Consider the following 21,897-nt stretch of genomic DNA (forward strand, 5'->3'; position numbering starts at 1 on the left):
GTTTGACTTACACTTCTGAAAATTACCGGATAACTGAAGATCCTCTCAAATTTCTCTTTCATTTTATTAGTGGAGAATGCAAATGCAACAATACAAATTTTCTTCCCTCTTTCGCCCACTAAGCTTGGTATACCTTCTCCAGGGCAGTGATTTGCTAAAAAACTCTGCTTCTTTGTCAATTTCTTTAGCAATTAGTCTGGTCAATAACAGCACAGTGTTTTAGGATGAATAGACAAACTTGACAGAAAGATCTATCAGCTGTTCAGCCCACACTGCTGTACAAATGAGGAAATGACTGGAATATTAATCACTTTTTAAACAGAAGTAATTACTTGCTTTTGTAAGACCTATGTATTCCAAATAGATAACTAAATAGAATATTATAAAAAATGTCTAATTTTTTATGATCTGAACAGTGTATTTGGGGATGAAGGAGCAAATCCACTTACATGTATCTTCTTTCTTTCCCTGCTCTGACATTCAGCAATATCTTATAGCTTTTACTTTGCATGAAAATGTGGAACAGTGAATGGATTTGATGCTTAACTGCTGAAATCCCAATTTCCAGTTTGCTATTTTTACTCTCTGTTTGGGATTTGTTAGGCTCTGCTGGTTTTGAAGCAAATGACATGTTGAATATTTTCAGACAAAAAATTTTTTAAAGATTCATGCACATACCAATTCATGCACATCCTGAAAACATCTAAAGCACTATGTCTTTGAATTCATCTGCTTGAATGACAGTACATGGGTTTGAAGTTTCTTACGCAGTAAATTTAAATAAAGCTTAGCTGCATAATTACATTGTGAAAAATCTCAATATTTTGATACTCAATAATTTTATTCACTAACTACATTCCAATATTTATAAGCATTGTAAAAGGAAGGGTTTGGGCTACATTTTCCATTTGACTGCTCACCTCAAGTTTTCACTCATTTGAATGGACATGCAGTAGATTTATTCTGAAGACAAGTGAATGTATGCCCTTCAATTAGGCTATAGCCTCTCTAAAAAGAAGTAGCGTCTAATTCACAATTTGAAAACAGGCTATTTGAAATACTATCTTTGGTTGCTCAGAATACCAGTCATTGTCATCAGCTAGCAAAAGGCATTTTTACTGCATAGCATCGACAGAACTAGAGAGGAAAGTGAAAAGTTTGTGACATAGTATAGTATTGTAGATTCCTTACAGTTACCCTGCTGTCATTTTAACCCAATTCCATGTCAACTGAGTGGTTTTTTTTTTCCATCAAAGAATCCATTTGGTTGAAAGAGATATTCTCAGTCTCTCAGTTCTTCGATATCTTAGTTTGACAGGGTGATATTAAGTGGAAACCTGCCCTTACCAACTTTCTAAGAGGACTGCTATCAAGAATTATGTGTTTGTTGGCATAGTATCATTGTAATGACTGTCTCATTTGCTATGTATGATTTATAATTTTTCCTATTGCACATAATTGCAGAAATTCTGAACCCCCACCAAGATCCATTTTGAAAAGATATGAAGAATCATGTGATACATTTAGTACCAGATGAGTTGTAAGTGTAATTCTACTTATCTATTTGGCTGCAGAATTAATCCACATACTCGATCTTTTACCTGATCAGTTTCATCAAATAGAAAATAAGTATATGGATTTATGGATATTCCCAAATTATGGATGTGTTAATACAGGTGTAAATTTGCAGGTTTCTAAAGATTACACAATTACATCCTTTCCTAAGATGGAAGCAATATGAATATGTGATGGATATGTTTGCTAGTCCAGTGTGCCACCACTCTCAGAAAACTAATGTATTGTCAGGAAAATCCTCATAAGAAAATATTTTTTAATCATTTTTTAAACTACCAAACAAATAGGTCTGCTATAGGGAAGGGCTGCAGCTCTAAAAAAGTAATAGTGAAACAAGAAAAACAGATTGTTAAAGTCCCACCCTTTTGTTAGTCTAGAACATACCTGGCATGCTGATGGATGACTGTGATTGAGGTCCCACTGGGAAGATACTATGTCAACAGACTTTTCAGCCATATTTAGCAAATTCATCCAGCCTTGGAAAAGAGACAAATGAGATGGTGCACTGTCTGAATAGTTGATCCCTTCAGGAATATTTTCCACAAGAGCAACCCTGAGAATAGATAAGGAAAAAATAAGCACTTAACATAAGCACTTTTCTTTATGAAAAAGTCCCAAATCGTAAAAAAAATGTCAGGTTTGGGCCTGTGGTTCAACATCTGCTCCCAGAGGCTCTCAGCAGTTGGACACCTCACAACTCACTCTGAAGTTGCCAACTGCCATGCTCTGCACTTCCCAAAACAGTAAAATGCAGAGATGATGTACTGTTAATGTAGCAAAGCAAACTAAGCTTTTGAAGCTCTGCAACATTAAACATAGAAAAGTGGAGTCAGTCTTTAAGGTGAGGATGGAAAGCATGAAATCTCTTCATTCTTTGTGACTCTCATCCTTGCATTTAATTTCTTTAAGATGCACACTCCCAGTAATTCTGTAAAGGTCTGCCTTTACAGCTGGCATTTTATTACATTGCAGTCTCTGCATATGAATTCTCCCTTTCCAACTGCTTTAAGCTACCTAGTTGTTCTGCTTTGTTTACTTGCATATGGCTCTGACTAGGATCATGTAGTTAAAGAAAAGGAGGAGGATTATGCTTTTTTTTTTTATTATTATTATTATTATTTAATTTCCTGTTCTTTTTGGAAGGCTCCCTGATCTTACTGTCAATATTGTTCAAAATGTTTGCAAATTCATATATATATTCACATATTCACATGGATCCAAGAAGCTAAACAAACATTGTAGAGATGACTCCTTTTCACTGCATCCAACTAAATCAAGTACTTCCAAACTGTTCTGAACTTATTATCACTGTTAATTATCAACCTTAGCAATATAAATGCGGTTTTCAAAGTTTTTGTTTGTTTGTTTTTTTAAAGTAAATCATTAATACAAACATCTAGTATAAATTAGAATTGGGAACTGGGCACTTTCTGACTGTTAAAAAAACAAAACAAAACAGTTCAGTATCTTCCTACAGGGTTGTATGGAAAATTTTACAACTATTTCAGAAAATCTAGTATGTTTGTGAAGTTAATACATTAAAAGATTAAAGTTTAGTAGTCTTTAACACTGGTGAAAAAAGTATTTTGATAAAGTAAATTTGTGGTATACTACATTTTTATTTTCCTGGCTTGGCAAAAAAAATAAAAAACAGAACAGGCACAGCTCCTCTTTCATTAAAACTTCAAATATTCCCTAAAATCAAACAACATACATATTGCTAAACTACAGTTACTGACAAGGCTCTCCACAACACAATTTGAAAACACTATTCTACTGATTAACATTAAACTTAACATCATTATAGTAACACCTGTAGCACTAGCAAATTAACTGTAAGAGATTAAAAATACAACTTGTTTTTTAATGTCTTCTAGTATGTTTTATTCTAAAGCATTTTAACTACGTTAACTCTTGTTTATAAACTTTTCAAAATAACTAGTGCTCTAAAATTAAACTGCCCTTATTCATCTATTGGCGTTGCCATATTTTCAGAAAGAAAATTTTAGTCTAACACCCAAGGTTTATAGATTTGTTTCTGCTGCACTTAATACTCTTTTGGAACTTAATAAAGATTTAGTTAGAACCCTTGAAATCCTAGTTACTTTCTTTTTAAACAGTTAACATTGCTAAGAGTCCCAATACAATTAATAGCTTCCATGGTCCCAGAGCTGTTGTATACAAGGACGGGCACCTACTCTCCAAAGAGGGAGAAATCAAGGCACAAAAGGAAAAGTAATCTCTACTAGGACATTAAAAAAAAAGACAGTGGCAAAGATGAGAAATGAATTCATGTCTTTCTGGGCCTCTTCCATTGCCCACGCAATCACATGTGGATACAAGAGAGTTGCTTTAAATCTTCTCCAAAGACATTTATTTGCTCAGGATATTGTCCACTCAAGTTTTGACCTGGCCAAGACCACGGAGCTTAATATTATTTTTGAGATTAGGGCCCTGATCCAGCCAAACACATATATGCTTATTTCTGAGGCATTGACTTCATGTTATTGAGTGGTCAACTGTCTCCAAGTGAAGATCAGTAATGAGTGGTGTTCCCCAGGGGTCAATATTGGGACTGGCACTATTTAACACCTTTCTCAATGACATGGACAGTGGGATCAAGTGCATCCTCAGCGAGTTTGCCAATGACACCACTGTGTGTTTCAGTTGACATGCAGGAGGGAAGGGATGCCATTCAGAGGGACCTGGGAAGGTTTGAGAGGTGGGCCAGTGCAAACCTCATGAGGTTCAGCAAGGCCAAGTGTAAGGTCCTGCACCTGGGCCAGGGCAATCCCAAGCAGAAATACAGGTTGGGTGGAGAAGGTCAAGGTGCCTCTTGGTAAGGAAGCTTGCCCTTGCTGTTGGGCTGAACTTGCTCTTCACCAAGAGACCAGCTTCCGGCTTTTCAACCTGCCATTCAACACACTAGGACTAACTAAGAGATTTTGATTATGCAGCTTCTGTCATTTTATAATTTGGGTCTGATTATATAATAGAAGCCAAATGCCTTCCAGTTATTGAAACCGTTTTTCAGAATGGATAGTGTCCGTTAATATATATTTCCCAGTCTTTTGTTTAAGCAAAAGACTTAAACTGTTTTTTGTTCTTTAGCAGACAAAAGACCTAGCTACGGCACTAGTTAAAATGCTGTCTTTGGAATTCAGACACTTCCTTTCAGTAGCGAACTGATTTTGACAATAAATAAATAAATAAATAAATAAAAACCACCCTCCCAACAATACATTCCCTTTCCCTCTCAAAAACTCATCACCAAGCTCAGAAGTTGAAAGAAAACACAAAACCAACTACCTAAGTTTCTAAGATTTTGCCTTCATAATCCTCCCTCCTCCTTAGGCACAACAGCAAAGTTCTAGCGCTTAGTCAAGAAGAGCTTTGTTAAACTTTCCTCATAAAAGTTTGAGTTCACAAGCCCCAGTTTCATCAATGAAAGCTGTTTTGTTCCAATATGACCCACAAAGCTCTTTTCTGAACATGTAACAGAAACTTCCAGGAGAGAAGGTCATTTCCAGACTTCATGGAAGATCAGACAAGGTGACATAATTTATTCTGCTAAAGTGACCTATTAAAGCAAAACAGGATATAGCACGATGGTTAAAGTAGACTTTACCTATGCTCAAAATCATTAGCACATAATCTTATACCTGTTGGGTGAAATATCTTTCCCCTCCTGGTGCTTTATGCTGGTGCTTTCCCCCCTTCCTGGTGCTTTATCTATTTCATCTGATTAATGCCAACACAGGCTTCAGTTATATAGCTGAATATTCTCAAATATACCTCACACAGACTGAGAAACCTTAAAGTAATGTTATATGATTCTGTGAAGTCATAGAGGGAGACAAATATCAGAGCTGAGATTCAGGAACAGAAATGTGGTAAGTGGTAAATGGTATCTAATGCCTACCAAAGAATAGATCTTGACCTATACAGTAAGACGCTTCTAAGCCCAACTACAACTTGCATTTAGAAATCTCAGTTGAATTCTGTCCCAAGCTAAGGATTCTCCTTCGTCTTTGACAGTTCTTTGGTCAGAAAGCAATAAGGTTCATTTCTGATCTTACATCAATTTTCTTCCTCTGAAGGAAACAGAGATGGTCTTAGATTAGGATCTTGGTTAATTAGAGTAGAAAGAGGACTAGGACAGTGAAAATAGGCAGAGGCAATATGTCTGTCCCTTCAATAAACTTAGGTTATTGGCAAACATTTATAGCTCTGTCTGTTGAGAAGTTTAGCTGTTACAATTACGCAAGTATAAAAGGCAAGTATTTTTGAAAATTCAAACTTCATACCATATTAAAAGATTAAGCTGCTGAGTGTTATTCACTCCAGTTAGTATCAATCCAGAGTCTTACACTAGAGAGCATCCAGGTCTTAGGCACTTGAGTGTGTCCATGACATCTGAATTTACTCACCATTAAAGGGAAGAAACGTAAGAACACATGGGAACCATTAGTATGAGATAATAAAGAAATGAAAGATAAACAGACAATACTTTTCAACACTTTTGCCCTAAGGCTGCTGTGATTCAAACAGGAGGGGAGAGAAGAAAAAAAAAAAAAAAAGGAAAAAGAGGTGTATCAGCTGTGTCCCTAAGTCAGGGTTCTATTTAAACATGACCTTTTTGTGACCTCTTTCTCTTTCTTAATACAGAAGCCCTGGAACCACCAACCCCTGACTGAAGGACCACAGCTCCTCAGAAAGTTCCAGCTCTTCCTTTATATTCCATATTCTTAATACCTACTCAAAACCTACCATCTTTCTGACATTTGTCCTTTCAATTTTTACCATGTCACCTTCAAGCCTTCCACTTCTTCCTACATCGTATCAATCCTACAAACCTTCTTCCTCAGGTCTATTCATTAGCTGTCATGTTGGCCAAAGATCATCTTCTCTTTAGCTCAACAGAACCACAGCTGCAGTTCTTGTTTCTGAAAGGGATTAAGAAATATTCTTCTAGACAAGGTACAAATACTATTTCAAAAACATGCAGAACAAACTCTTTCCCATATTCAGAGAAAAAAGTGTCCAAAAAAAAATTAAAAGAGGTATTGACAGTTTATCAATACATTTGAATATTCCATCACATTCAGTGGTAAGGATTTGGAAGGTCAAGCCCTGCATTTCTACTTGAGACCAAACTCCAGAGCATAAAGTTATGTAGTGTATTTGGATAATTACATGGTATATCCGGTAAAGAAAAAATAAACTGTGTATTATAGATACTTACTTCGCAATTAATTCTTTACTCTAATTCTTTTAGTATAAGTTACAAAATGTATCATGATTACATTGCTGATTTCGATTTTAAATAAAATATTTTCCCTTTAAATTAATGACATAACACAATGATTAAAAGTGAAATGGAGAGTAGCTAAGATTGAATTAAAAATGGATTGTGAACTCTAAGTACTCAAAAGCACCTAGATTATTAGAATCTAACGGAGAATATCATGAGCTCTAACACTGAGAATCTCAATGGGCTGCGCATACATATATATGTGTGTTTGTACGTGTGCATGTGCCTGAATATATGCACACTTCAAAAGCTCTCGAAAGACATTTGCTTGTCTTCTTTTTCAACTTTATTCACGAAGACTTTGATCTCCAGAGAAAAAATCCGGGGATGCTGAGTGCTTTACTTAAGATGATGCTTCGAATTTGATCTGCAGTGAACACAGATATGTTCAGATTTCTTGTGTTAAAGATATTTTTCTGCAAACGTGCAGCATAGGACTCCAGGTCCTTTATCTGAACATTTCTGAGTATTCAATAGAGCAGCCTAATGTGACGCTTAAATTGAAAAGCTGCTGTCACTGCCTCCCTAATGAATATGCGTTTTACACAGGATCCTGTGAAATCAGTGATAACACTGCAATGAGCATATTTACAGTTATTATATTAAGAAATCAAACTCTGCTAGAATTCTAGGGATATACAGCACCAGCCTTTGATCTGAAGGAAGATTCTTCACCTCTTGATTGTCTTTATATTCTGAATCTGGTTGGACATCCCTCTGGAAGATAATGGTAACCATATAAGAAATGAGGATAAAAAGGTGAATAACTTGCACAGTGTGTGCAACTAGATGTTCTAAATCAGATTTCCTAACTTTCCTTTCCCTGCTCATGTGAATTGCAACATAGTGGGATATAAGGACCGTTGCTTAACAGCATATAATGAAACACAGCCATAGCTACAGCGTGCAGCAAAGCATATTCCTTCCAGCTGCTTCAAGCCAAGGAGACATATACCAGTTCTGGGCTTCTGTTCTTCATCACAAGTGGTCAGTGACTCCTCAGTCATACCTGGGCCAGTGCAGATGCCACCAGGACATCCTGGCACAAGACAAGGCCGCAGAATTTTATGTCAAAAATGCAAGGCAGGCAGATAGTTTGCTAAGTAAACGTGTACCTAGAGATGGTTAAGCTGTCCTGCACCTACTGCAAAAGGTTTGTCCAACCTGCGGCCTAAATTCTGTGAATATGGTTTGTGACCGGGCTCAGAACACAAAGGGGTTGCCTGATCCTGTTTAACATGCAGCTGCAGGATGTGGCAGTGGCACAAGAGTTGTAATGAACAGCCCTGCCTACTTTAAGTGTTCACTGAACACCAGTCTTAGGCACTTCAGCTAATGCCTAAAATTAGCAGCTGCCTTTTAGCTTTCCCCTTCTAAGGCTGTCCCTCTTTGCAATTAGTCTCCTTCCATTTTTTCTTATCAGTCTGCAGAAGCAATTAAAGCAGGCTAACTATATATACACTCATATTTTAACTCCTCACTACTTAGGCCTTTTTATGCTTTCTGTAATCGACTTGGAGATCACTTTGTTATTGCTGTTCCCACATAACTGCTTTTGTGCCCACTCATCACGATGTCTATAATGCCAAATATAGCATATAGACATGCACAATGCATCAGTCACTTTAAGTGCCAGATTCGTAGTTGGTACAATATAAAAAATAAAAATTTCAGTCAGTAGTTACCACTGTGGAACAACATTGGTTTCCACCAATTGAAGATTCAGCTTAATTCTCTTGGACTACAGAAAAAGTAACAAATAAGCACTCCAGGAATACCTCTTCTCTTTGGACTGCCCTACGGATCATTATGCAAGAAAAAAATGAGATTGCCTCTCTCCCGTAACACCATCATCAAAAAGAATGTATGCAATAAAGGAAAAAAAAAATCCTACTGTTTCAGCTTCCTTTAGATGACAAGTAACACAAAATTTGTTTTAACACATCACAGGCATTATTTTCAAATAAAAGACCTGCTATACATGAACACAAATCATCCAAGGTTCAAAGCTGTGAATTACTTCTAATTAAATGTATTTTAGGTGACATTTCAGGTATCTTATTTAATCGTTTCTCTTCAAGGGAAGTACTGCAAGAATCAATGAGCACCAGATCATCAATATCCCAACCCAGCCTGTGTCGGCAGCTCTGATGACCCTCCGTACTGTCTCAATAGAGATCAGAATTGGAATGTACCACAACTTTAATACTAACCTAAAAGTTCAGCACCCAGATAAATATATTTACTATTCAGTATAATACAAAAATGTGTCTGGATTGACTGATAAGGCCACTTAAGATGTCAAAAAGACAGCAGTTGAACCAAATCAGCGCAGGATTCATCTGACTGCCCACGTACTGATGGGAGCTAACATTTCAAAATTAATAATCAATTAAAAGGTCAACATACATGCTAGTCTTGCAATTCTTTGCTTGCTGTCATAATTTTGGTTTGCACCCTATTTAAATTGATTAATTCCCATATTTTTATCAGAGAAAAATTTAAGACTCAAGTGAATTTTGCTTCACTGAACAACTGCTTGTTTGAAATACTCAAAAATAGGTCTCAAATGAAACACAGAGACACTTCTATGTCAAAGAAAGGAACGGTATTGCTAGACACTAATCATAATTCATTTTAGTGTAGACTGTAACTGAATTTCACATATGAAAAGCCACAAGGATACAGAGGTCAAATGCTGCACATGATGTTCTGCTTATGGCTTTCTTTATGCATAGCAGGTATAAGCCTTGGGGATGCATGTGAAATTCGTTTAATGGACACAGACTAAGAATGGAAATTGCCATCTGCTCCTCATACGTTTGGGCTTTCTTTATAACAATAGCCTAACGTAAATGTTTGAGTATGTCCTAGCCATAACAAGAAGCTATAAACTTTGGCTGTGACACACCTCTGTCCTCTTCATAGCTAAAACATGCTGCAAAACTTTTCAGCATCTTACCATGTGTCAGAACAACCTCCCTTTAAATGGTGATTTCCCAATAATGTTTAAAGACAACATAACGAAAACAGCTGGCATTGTGATCTTATGAAAAAGAAAAAAAAAATACACAGATGAAGAAGGATGCCAAATCAACGTTTGCATATGCCTGACATTTATCTGGGGTCACAACAGCAATTCAAAAGCTCACATCTGCTCTACAAAACTTCAGGTATCATAACAAATTTCTCCCATCAAATTCTCTCTACAACTTCATTCTCCACAACTTCATTCTTTCTTCCCCTTATTTCTCATTGTTTCCCTCCCTCAGCTTTTTCCAGGTGCACCGACATTCATTCTGGCTCATTGTGGAGCATTTTGTATCACGGAACAAAGAATTTCTCTTACAGCTATCTTTTTTTTTTTTTTTTTTTGGATGTTTTACACAACGAAACAAACTTTGCTGGTCTGCGCTTAAAATGCATCATTTTCAATGAACTATTATTCTCTCTTGGGAGATTTTCTGTCTCACGCTCTTGCGAGAAGAAATTTTAGGAGGCAGCCAGTGTGGGGGTACCACAGTGGATCCTTTCTTGTGTGGATCCCTTTTTGGGATTAGGCTTCCCAAAGGCAACTGGCTGAGTCCTGTATGTTTTTCTCTGGGTATTCTTTACATCAGAACAGCCTGTTCCAACCATGTGCCGTATTTTCTTTCACTATCTTTTCCTCTAGTTCTTCTACACGTTGAACTCTTCCACGCCCTGGCTCCTCTTCTCCTTGTCTCCCTCTTCTGTGTATTACATGCTACGTGACCTCTTTACCTTTTGTTTTGCTCCTTCCAGTTTCCTGCTCATTAAATCTCTTCTGAATGACCTCCCTGGCAGAAATCAGCGTTGCTATGAAATCTGCAAGACACTTCAGTTTGTGTGGTCTGTTTTGCTCCTCCACCATACCTGATTTGTCTATGTACAGTGAAAGCTCTTTATTAGTGGGACTCCTTGTTACTCTAGCATTCATGACAAACACAGGGGGATCCATCTGTAGTAAATTTCTAGGAAGTATTGCAGAAGGAAGAGGTAGCAAGGGCCTGTGAAAGTCTCCACTGACAGTATGTGATATTCAGGGACAGACTTTTAAGTACTGATGCTTAAATTGTCATCACTCTTTATATCAGAGCCATGAAGCAGGTCTAATTTGGCTTACTTTTTTTTTTTTTTTTTTTTTAAGGGCATATATTGATACCTTGGCAGCTTCCCAATACAATATCAACAAGCACAGCACTTTCAACTAAGATTTCTAATTATTATTTCTAGTGATAGTTCTTTGAAACTTTGCCACAGATTACCATTAGCTGCAGCAAACAGGAAAAAACAGATGATTACCAGACCTCCAAGCAAGTTAGATGGCAATACAGAAAGCCAAGTCCATGTGTAGGGACTTAAGTAAAAGCTCCTAACTTATCCTAACTGAAAGGGAAAAGGTTTCCTGGGTGATCAAGTCCCCGTCTTTGCTAGTTCAGGCAATTTTTCATATGCTTTTATTCTTAAATTTTCCAGACGGGGAAGAGTTACTAGAACTGCAAATCGTTTTTACCTCCACTTTTTCTACTGGAATATTTTATCTTATCTTGCTGCTCTCAGAGGCAGAGACCTGCCTCACATTACATCCTTTTACCTACTCTATCCTACATCTTCAGTAACCCATCTCTTACCCGAGAATTCCTCTCTCCTGTGATACTTTTATGAAGGACAATCATTTTCTTTCTTAGCTTTCACCCTTCACAGCCAAGTGCCTTTAGTTCCTTTTTATTAAATATGCTCTTCATTCCTAGAACCTCCTCCTTGTTTTTGCTTGCACCTACTCAGCATGAGTTCAACCTTCTTGAACATTCATGGTCAGATTTATACTTAGTAATCCAGATTAAACTTTATCAATGCCTTTCAAACTGGCGTTACTATTTCATTTGCAATTCTGGATATACCTTACCTGCAGTATTGCACCTATCCCTAAGCAATTCTCTCTTCTTTTATTGCAGTTTCCCTAAGGAGCTGCTTCCATTAAATAGTGTAACAGGAAGAATCTAGTGAAATTACACTTGGACTATTGCCTAGGAGTGACTAAATCAAACTGTTAACCAAAGTGGTATGTATATCCCCATGAGAAACCAAAAGACATATTTAAGATCCATTAAAACCTCACAAATTTGAAAGACTTTTCCCATTCTCAGTCAAAAAAAAAAGGTATTTTTGGATCACCTATATTTATTTTCTGCCTCTAGATCACACATCTTCTGGTTCAAAGTTAATTCTAATGATGTCTGCAGGGGAACGTACCTTTAGGAGGCTCTATAGTCAGCTGGTGTTTAATTCACATACCTAGTCAGAAAGCTGACTAAACCAGACCTCTGCCATTCCCTGCTTCTGCATGACTGCTGTATTACGTGAAGTTCAATGAGTAAAAACAAAGTGAAGAAATGCCAAGAACAAACAGACCAATTAAATGCCAGATGAATGTTGAAATGTGTAACAGACTTAAGAAAACCTTTTAACAACTCTTTTTCTGAAACTGTAAACATGTTCCAGCAAAACAGCAGACAGTTGAGATAGCCGTATTTCTCTCGAAGTTGCTTCTGAGGATATTTTGTTATTATTACTTTCAATTTATCCAAGAAGACAGTAACCACAGAACCTAAGCAGTGATAAGCTCCATGAAAAATGAAACATAAAAAATGTTGTGAAGCAGAGAGGACAAATAGAAGGTGAAAGTACAGGAAAGTCTGGGAAGAGCAATTTTGAAGAGTTAACTCAGTCCCTGATAAGAAATCATATCACAATTGGGATCTGCAGAAAACAAAATTAAAAAAATTCTACTGAAAGACCAAGAATTAACCCTTGGCAAAAATACTAGAATTTGCCAGAAGAGAGAATCACCTATGTTGTATTGAATCCTGTGGAAGGCAGACAGCACTCTGAGAAGTGAACATAAAGAACTCATATCTCTAAGGGACAACTTGATTGGAATTTGCTCTGCTGCAATTTGTATCCATTGCATCTTGTCCTATTACTGGGCACCCTCAAGAAGAGTCTGGTTCTCTTGTCCTTGTAAGTACCCACATAGAAGTTGTAGAAAACACTGAGGTCTCTCCTTTCCCTGCTTTTCTCCAGGCGAAACTGTTCTCTTAGCCTCTCCTTGTACTAAGCAATCATGCCTCCTGCCCTGCTGGCTATAATCTTGCTGATAAAGGTCAGTATACAGTTGCCCTCCTCTGACTCATATTCAGCTTATTGCCTGCCAAGAACCCCCAGATCCTTCTCTGCAAAGCCTTCTAGCCAGTTCCACAGGGTTATTCCAACCTGTGTGCGGGACATTGCATTATCCCACTTCTCTGGCCTGTCAAACTCCCTCAGAACAGCAAAACAACCCTCTAGCACATCAACCATGCTTCACCCCATCAATTGGCATTGCTTACAAACTTGCTGAGGATCAGTCTGTCCTACTGCACAGGTCATTAATAAACATCTTACAGTCCTGGCCCAAGTATTGATCCCCGAGGGATGTCACTAGTAACTGGCTGCCTGTTGAATTTGTACAGATGATCACAACCCTCAGAAACCAACAACGTAGCTGATATTCCACCTCTTCCTTGATGAAATAGCAATGGCATTAACCTGACCATCATCTGAATAAAACAGAAGAAATGGATTCTCCCTAAGTCACAAATACAAAGTGTGTCATGTCTATATAATATATAAGTGAAACCAAGCACTGTCTGATTACTTGAGCATGGTCCAACAACTCCTCAAGATTATTTTGACATTTGCAGAAGTAGAATTTGCAAACTACAGTCCACAAAGAGATCTGCAGATAGGACATACTCTCTCTGAATAGGTGGCAAAAGCACAGAGCCATTTTCTTTAATCACTACTACATTTTTTAAATGCAAAAAGAAAACTGTTGTCAATGAGAAATGAAATTATTAATTTAGGAAAAAAAAATCTATGATAAGGGCTAGTGATATTTCATGCTGCTTTAAGGTGAACAGCAATATGAGAAAACTGATAAAGTTTTTCATCTAATGCCAGTCAAAGAAAATTAAGCAGCCTGTGCTAATGCTAATGACAAAATAAAATGGCCTGCCCTATTACTGAGGTTCCTCCAGTTCTTCATTTGCAGCAGCCCTTCTTGTTTTTTATCTGCAGATGAACAATTTTGCACTTTGTAATGTTAAGTTTTGTATGTTTTCTAGAACTCCAGACCATAAGATCACCTCTTTTTCTTTTACAGGCTCAAATAGCTTCATTTTCTTTTTAGAGGATCTGTTGACCTACAAACGCTACAGCAAAGCATAAAACTTCAAGTAACCTATCCCAAAGAGACCAGCCTTTCATCACAACAGATAAAAAGAATTTTACTTGACTTAATCATGCATTATAATGACTAAATTAAGAAAATGCAATACAGATGTAATGTGTAAAACTCACTTGCTACAGTGAATGAGATATATGGAAATGATCCATTAAAAATTACAGAGCAAAACCTCTAAGACAAGAAAGGTAGATGCGTAAAACTGAAAGTAAAGCTTATTTCAAAGAAAATTCAATAGGAACACCAACTAGTAAAGCAAACATATTCCCTAATATATCCCAGTTCAGCAGCTGTACTTATAAAAGGATTGGCCATTTGCAGCTGGAAATCTGTACATAAACACAGGTTCATGCACAGAGAAACAAACAAAATAATCTATTATCTTCATTTACACACAGCGATTGGATATAAAAACATCTTATCTAGATACAAAATAGGGCAAAAATAGGGGACTTTATGGGTCACTCAATTCCCTTTCCCTGGGGGGGGGGGGGGGAAGCCAAGTGATTTCATTTTCCCACCTCCAGGACTTTTCTGCCCCTGTATTTTTTCAGTTCACATAACTACAGGTAGGTTCATCTGGGCTGCCAACAGTACCACACAGTCTAAACTACCACTCATTCTTCTCTTACTCTAACAGTTACCATAAACTATGTGCATGTAATGGTAACTAACATACCAAGGCTTACTAAAAGAGTGAGAATTAACTGACAGTTCCACATGGCTGAAATTTTATTTTCCTACTACAGGCTAGAAACATTTAATGAAAACTCAGCGATACTTTAAGGTAGGAATTGCCTTGCTCCGCACCAGTCTTCCCAGGATTTCCACTCACTCTAGCATATTTCCTATGCTGACTATTTTATAGACTTACTGAAAGGTTATTACATCTGAATTTCTTACTAGATCAAGACTAAGTTCTTTCACCTTATCACCTAGGACTTGGACAATCTTCCAACCCCCCCTTCCTGCCTACCATTACATGAAGATTTCAGATGGCTTCTGTTCCCAAAATCACTGAAACTACAGGGATGAGAAGGAGCAGAGGACTTTACTTCTATGAACCCATACTCTAGTTATAACTGACTATAAATGTTCCAAAGCAAACCAAAAAAACAATACCCCTCACTCCCCAGCAACAACACTCCTGAAAGCAGATTTGCTATGTCCTATTTTCCTTTAACAAACCATGCCAATCAATAGTGATGCTCTCACAGGGCAAAAATCTCCAAGTCTGTCTCCATCCCTTGGACCCAGCAGATGCCAATAAACACCACAACACCACAATTGATCAATGAACTGCACAGTATCTTCAAAATAGAGCCCCAGTTACTGCAGCTCCAAAGACAGAAACAGGGACGAGGGTACAAAAAAGGTTATTTGAATGGTGATGGGATTAGAAAAGGAAATAAAATATCAGGTCATCTCTCCTACTTGTCCACTGGCAGGCAAAGACTTCTTGCAAAATTGATGGGGCTCTTCTTGCCCTCTTAGATGCATGCCAATTTTTTATGGAAACTGCACTTCCAAGAATCCCCACGAGTCTCTCGCCTAAGAACGCAGATGGTGGATTGTGGTGAAGTAAAGCAAATTAAATACTAGTCTCCCTAATGTCAATAATAAAATTCCTTGCAATTCAGTTGGAACAGAACTCAGCAGAAACTTAATCATTTTAAATAACCTCTTAAAAGCCTATACATAAGGGATTCTACAGTAGTTCACTTCTCAAACCCATTAACTGTCTGTTTGATCTCATTAATGCCCAACTTTAGTTAATTCTGGCCGAGCGATTTTTTCTATCTGATAAGTTTATGCACATAACAAAAAGAATAAATAATCAGTATGTACATGAATCACAAATGCTTCATCTTGCAAGGCATGAAAATTGCAAGTGAACATTTTAACAGTCCAGCTTAAATGGTTATTGATGATCAAAAGTATTGTACAAAAAAGCCATTCGAGGTTGTTTAATATAGGCTGTAAGGGCCTGATCCCACTGGCAGTACCCTTATCAGTGGGTACAGGTGATGATTAAAGCACCTTTTTGAAAGGGCAGATGCAAAGAAAAGCTTACAGCCCAGCTCTTTGGCCTTCCATCTACTGTCCACTCCATAAAGGCAAGCAACAACCTCCTCACCTGGCCACAAACCCCAGCTCAGCAATGTGAGCACTGCTTGGTCCAGCCTGAGCACATGTGAATTAAGAACAGGAGTGAGTTAACACATGTGAGTTATGAACAGGACTTACTCCTGTGCCTGGAATAAAAATATTCCGACTGGAATAAAAATACTCCAGTAACTGCTTTTAAAGGATTAAGATCAAGCCTTTGGTAAATAGGGTTTTCCCTGCTCTTCTGAGTACGACACAGATGATAAATAAATCATTCACACTGCTCTTTTGACTCCTTTATTAAGCTGTTTTCTGACTCAATTCATCACAATTTTTGTGAATAAAAAATTGTGATCATCACGATTTTTGTGAATAAAAAATTGTGATCATCACAATTTTTGTGATGAATACTTGTCAATACCCTATTTACCTTACAATGCATTTGTAAAAGTACTCTTTTAAATATGAAGTTAGCCTCTGGAAATCTACCTTGGACAAGAAAATGCAGTTTACTTGGATAACAATACAGCCATGAGTGCACACAGAGGTAAACACTTTTAAATCATTCTTATTTTTTAACTCTGTATGTTCTTTTCCTACCATCCAACTTCAAATACTAACTGGATGAATAGACTCACCTTTTTATTTGCTGCTAGCTCATACACAATCAGAAAAATACAATTTTTAAAACAAGTCTGGTTGTAATAGCAAAGGGTTTATACAACTTGCATACATATGCAATAAAATAAATATTAATACAAATTGCATGACTGGAAAATCATTTGGGAAACTAGTTTGATCCCTGGAAGAACAAACTGAAAGTCAACATGAAATTCAAAGGGATTCACTGATTAGTATGCCTACCCAAGGGCATAAATGAAAAAAAAAACAACTATGGAATGAAAAATTGTGACAAGGTACCAAAAAGAAAAACAGTACAAGAGGGAGAGATCTGAGACAAAAGCAACAAGCATCCAAACAGGCAGAAGGTATGCAAGCAATTCATTAGAGGCCAAAGGTGTCTTGCAAATTGCCACAATATATTCAGGCTTTGAAGTTTAGGACAGACTTTTTAGGTACAGATACCTGGAAATGGATTTGGCTTATTCCTGTTACTCCCTTCTGTGCAGTGTCAATGGAAACAAGCTGAAAGCAGAGAAATACGAGATGCCAACTCAAGATAACAGAACTGTGAACAGCTTGATACAGTGGGGCACATTCTGCCTGAAAACTGCTTTCAAATATAAATAGCACCCTTTCAAGAGCAAATGGACTCCAGGAAAAAAAAATATTGATGCTCTTAAGAGACACGAAAGTCATCTCTTCTAGACACAACTGCCTGGCAATCACAGGACAGGACTGTGAGAGCCTGGCACAGACACTGAGCATCCCTAAACTTGCTGTAATTCTAAATAAGTAAACCCATAACAATATCCCAAAATGAAACAGGACATCTGTGTTGTAGTGAACAGAGGACTGAAGAATGTAACAATACTACACAACCTCAGAATAAACAGACTGAAAAAGTTCAGAAAGTTTAAAATGAATTTTGCTATGTAATTAATCCATTATTAATGTACCAATATTAAAAGTAATCACATTTTATTCTTTGACACAATTAAAATGTGGTGTGCTTGGCAAGATTTTCTATAGGTCTTAAGCATGAGGCTAAATCAGGATTTTATATCATTTTATCAAATGAATTCCGAACACTATTTACAAGTTTGTTTGTTTGTTTGTTCCAGAGTAATGGCACTTAACTTGATCTCCAAGAAGAAATCAAACAATAGTACAGGATTTGTGGCAAATTAAAATGAAATTAAAAATTAAAAAGCTTTGGCTTTAGGGGGGTTATTTTTGTTTTTAAATCTTAATTAATTCTCCCCCCTGCTCCCTATGTAAAACGGTAGTTTTCAGTATCAACTGCAAGTTCGTAATACTGTTTTACATTTATGTAATCCATGTCTTCTTCTAGGCAGTCCTTATTCCTTATCTTCATTATTGCTGAACCTTTATTCAGTATTTAATAATTGCATTGCAGTTATCATTTTGAGAGCTTTGGTGGAAGAAGTCATGCGTTTGTCACTTAAAATAATAACGTATCTTTCACCGCTTACAATTTAGAGATAAGTTTAAGTCAAGTCTCCAGTCCCGGTACCTATGAATGTGAATACTGAAATACACGAGAATCACTTTACAAGTGTAAATCCATCTACGATAAAACTTGAGAAGATGAAAAATATACCCTTTTTTATGTTCTGGAATTTTAGTTACCAAAAACAAGAAGCAACAGCCACATAACTTATAATTATAGAACAGCTATAAAATGTATCAGTGAGCCATAACAATATGGTCTCATGAAAAAAATTAGTTCCGCTTTAAAGCATATGAAAGCTGAAAAACTGCACTGCTGTCTTCTCCTCAGCACATAAACAGACTGCCTGATGGTGGTGGGGCCATTGATGAAAATAAAATGCTTTCTATGATTTCAAGCTTCCTATCACAAGTCAAGTAATTAAAGGACAACAAATGTCTGAAATAACAATTAGAACAACAAAGTCACTTGCTGTTAAAAAATCAATTTTAAAAATATTTTTTAAGACATTGTGAAGCTTTGTTGACATAAAAATCTATGCTTAACAACTGCCCTCCATCCCCCTCCAAAACCACACGCTTTGTACAAGTCACAGAATTTGTCGTCCCCCCCCATGTAAACTCTAGCTGGTGGGATGTCAAGACTGCATTGAACTGCGCTTGCTTGACTGATTTACTTTAGGCATTTCAGTGCCTTCTTTACAACCACTCCAAAACTTTTTTTTCTTCAAATAAAGAAATTGTTGTGGGTAGAAGACATTAACTATTCCATCAAAAACCATCAAGGGCCCCTAACAAGAACCCACATACACAAAGCACCCTTCTGTACAAACTCCAAGAATATAATGAATTATTGACTACTTGATATTTGGGCTTTCCACTGTACTACAAGGAGCAAGAGCAACATGAATGAAGCCACCTCACTAAAGAAAATAAAATTGCTGTATGTATTCAGCAAAATGTTGCTAAGCCTTAACCAAAATGTTTTGCTTTTAGTTAGCAGCCATAAAAAATAAAATAGCATTTGTAATGAAAATCACTTTTTTTCAATATTGACTTTAAATTCCTAAAAAGATTTAACCAGTTAAAAATGCTTTCTATTGCTTCAAATAGGTTCTTTTACACTGGAAATGAGATATGATTTGAAAATCCACAGTGAACAATCACTTGTGCTACTGCTGCTCTACTTCAGCACTGTGCCAAAATACATACTTCAAATAGTCTATAGTGCATCATAAAAGCTTTGCATACCAAATATATTTTAGATTAAACTAAACAGACATAAATGTTGTTACTAAGAATCTTACTTTCACTCTCACCGTATTATTAAACAAAAACAAAAACAACTATTTTAAATGAGGTAAGTTTGGAGGAAAAAAAAAGTAAATTTAACATTAAAAATGTAAATTTAACGTCAGCTCTTCAAAGAAGCTAAGCACCTGGTTATCTATGGGTCTTGCATTAAACTCAAAGTAATTTGTGAGGTAGACTATCTCTAAATGAGAGAGAGCAAACAGTCACAAAGGTGACCAAGCAGAAACTTTCTGTCCCAGCCCAGCCTTCTAGCAGTATTTTCAGCTTCCAGCTCAGCAGTTACTGCACTAAATCGAAAGCACAGTAATTCCTGCTTCAGAGATGTAATAATATTCCAACAGAGCAATTTAGAGACAAGAAATAAATACCCAAACTGTTCAGATGGTGACAGGACGCCCCATCTCTTTGTTGGTCTGAACAGAGATCACAGCTCACCTCCTGTGAAGGGAGAGCTGCAGAGGGGAGCTCCGAGAAGCACTTCAAGAAATTGATGACAACAGTTTTACAAATAAGCCAAATGCTTGGCGGTAAAATTAAAGGCACCAAAGGCTGGCATAACAATGATCATTATTTCACTTAGCAACATGACACAGAATTTGCTTACTCCATCCTCTGCCCTTGTGTCTTACTAGCCGTGCCATTTACATCCGATAGCAACGTGGGGCCAGCACCACACCAAGCCAGAGTGGGGTGGGCAGTGCTCTGTCTTTAAAGCAGTTGCAGCTGCAGCTTGCAGCTACATAAGCAAGAGAAAACAGCCTTCATGGATTTAAAAAGATGAAAAAACATGTTCCAGACAAAATAAGCAAAGATCCTTTATCTTTTCCTCATTCTGCTGCAGAGATGGGCAATTTTCATTTCTGCTACATCTCATGCAATCAGGTATTCCACGTAAATCTAGGCTGACCACAGTGCATATAATGTGACGATCTTCTAGCATGCATTAGCTTTCTAAAACATCAGTAATGAACAAAGGGATAATATTTATAACATGCCCTCAATAAGGAAAGATAGTCACAGGAAACAGATCTCAAAATTTTCCAACTGCTTCTGAACTTGAACAAAGATAACAGCACAGAAACATAATATTTCCTGGGGATTAAGGAGCAATAACTAAGGCTTACTTGTTTTTCACTTTACCTCCAGCTGTCTTGCACTCCTAACTTCCTAATGAAGAGAGTCCCATGCTATAGTCTTTATTAATACAAGGCCAATCAGCATTCTTGCCTCCCAAGATGGTGAGAGGCATAGGGAGTTCATTAAGCTTGAAAACGTCAAACAAATGCCCCTCTTCATTGCCACGTAGCAGTATGAGTTCAATAAATTCTCATTACCTGAAACCTGGAAGAAAAAAAAGTTATGTACCATCATCATGATGGATTGCTGGAGCTGAAGGACATACGGGAGGGAGAGAGAAGATGCAACAAGGAACTGATTATGTAGACCTTCTCTTGACTTGCAATATGAAATAAGCTAGTTTTAAGTAAAAGTCAGCATTTAGAAAATGGGGGAGTTACTCTTTGATCTTTGCTACTGATTAAACATCACATCTATGTACCCCCCAAAGAAAATAAAAGCTAACCTTTTATTGTTTGTGGATGTGTTTATGGGCTTGATTCAAAGCTTTTGCTATCTTTAGTGGATTTTTCAAATAAACTCACCTTGGTTATAACTAGAAATAACAAAAGCAGAATTTATGAGTTAAGATTCTAGACATGACAGCTCCAGTTTATTTCCAGATATAATAGAAACAAATAGCACTAGAAAGTCCAAGCTTTCAATGAGGATTATACAAATAATTCTTTCCAAAAACTTCTACACATGGTCTAGTTATCTAATGGCATACTAAGTCAACGTAATTAGGGGAAGTGAAAAAAACAGAGAACAGTATTTCTGATCATAACACTCAAATATTCCACAAATATATTAGTGCAATATCTAAGATAATACATACAACATTAATGCCATAATATCTCTAGCTAATTTTCAGCCAGCTCTGCTGATAACCACTTTATCTTGCAGTATGATTTGTCAGATACAGGTTGAGGATCAATGAGTTTGGTATAGTGAGAGGTTATCCAGCTGATAGGCCATTGATTACTACCACAGGATTACAAGAAAGCAGTCTGTGATTGCTGAGATCTCAAGATGAAAACCTACTCTTTTATAATTTGTGCATACTTCC

At 37.0% G+C, this 21,897-nt stretch overlaps 1 protein-coding gene across 28 annotated transcripts in view; it reads right to left on the reverse strand.

Moving 5' to 3' along the window:
- PLD5 (phospholipase D family member 5) overlaps positions 1-21,897 on the reverse strand; it is a 180,048-nt gene that overhangs the window by 71,414 nt on the left and 86,737 nt on the right. For 21 of the 28 annotated variants that reach the window (XM_083830302.1, XM_083830314.1, XM_083830303.1 and 18 more), the window contains one exon: positions 1,960-2,128. The exons of 5 other annotated variants lie outside the window; for them this stretch is intronic. In XM_083830302.1, the coding sequence (XP_083686428.1) occupies positions 1,960-2,128 (169 nt within the window). Of the gene's footprint in view, positions 1-1,959; positions 2,129-6,345; positions 7,345-17,390; positions 17,451-20,852; positions 21,054-21,897 lie in introns of those variants that run through there. 2 more of the 28 variants (XM_083830306.1, XM_083830304.1) reach the window with 2 other exon arrangements.

Source organism: Anser anser, assembly GCF_964211835.1.
Source record: "Anser anser genome assembly, chromosome: 3".
NCBI lineage: Eukaryota > Metazoa > Chordata > Aves > Anseriformes > Anatidae > Anser > Anser anser.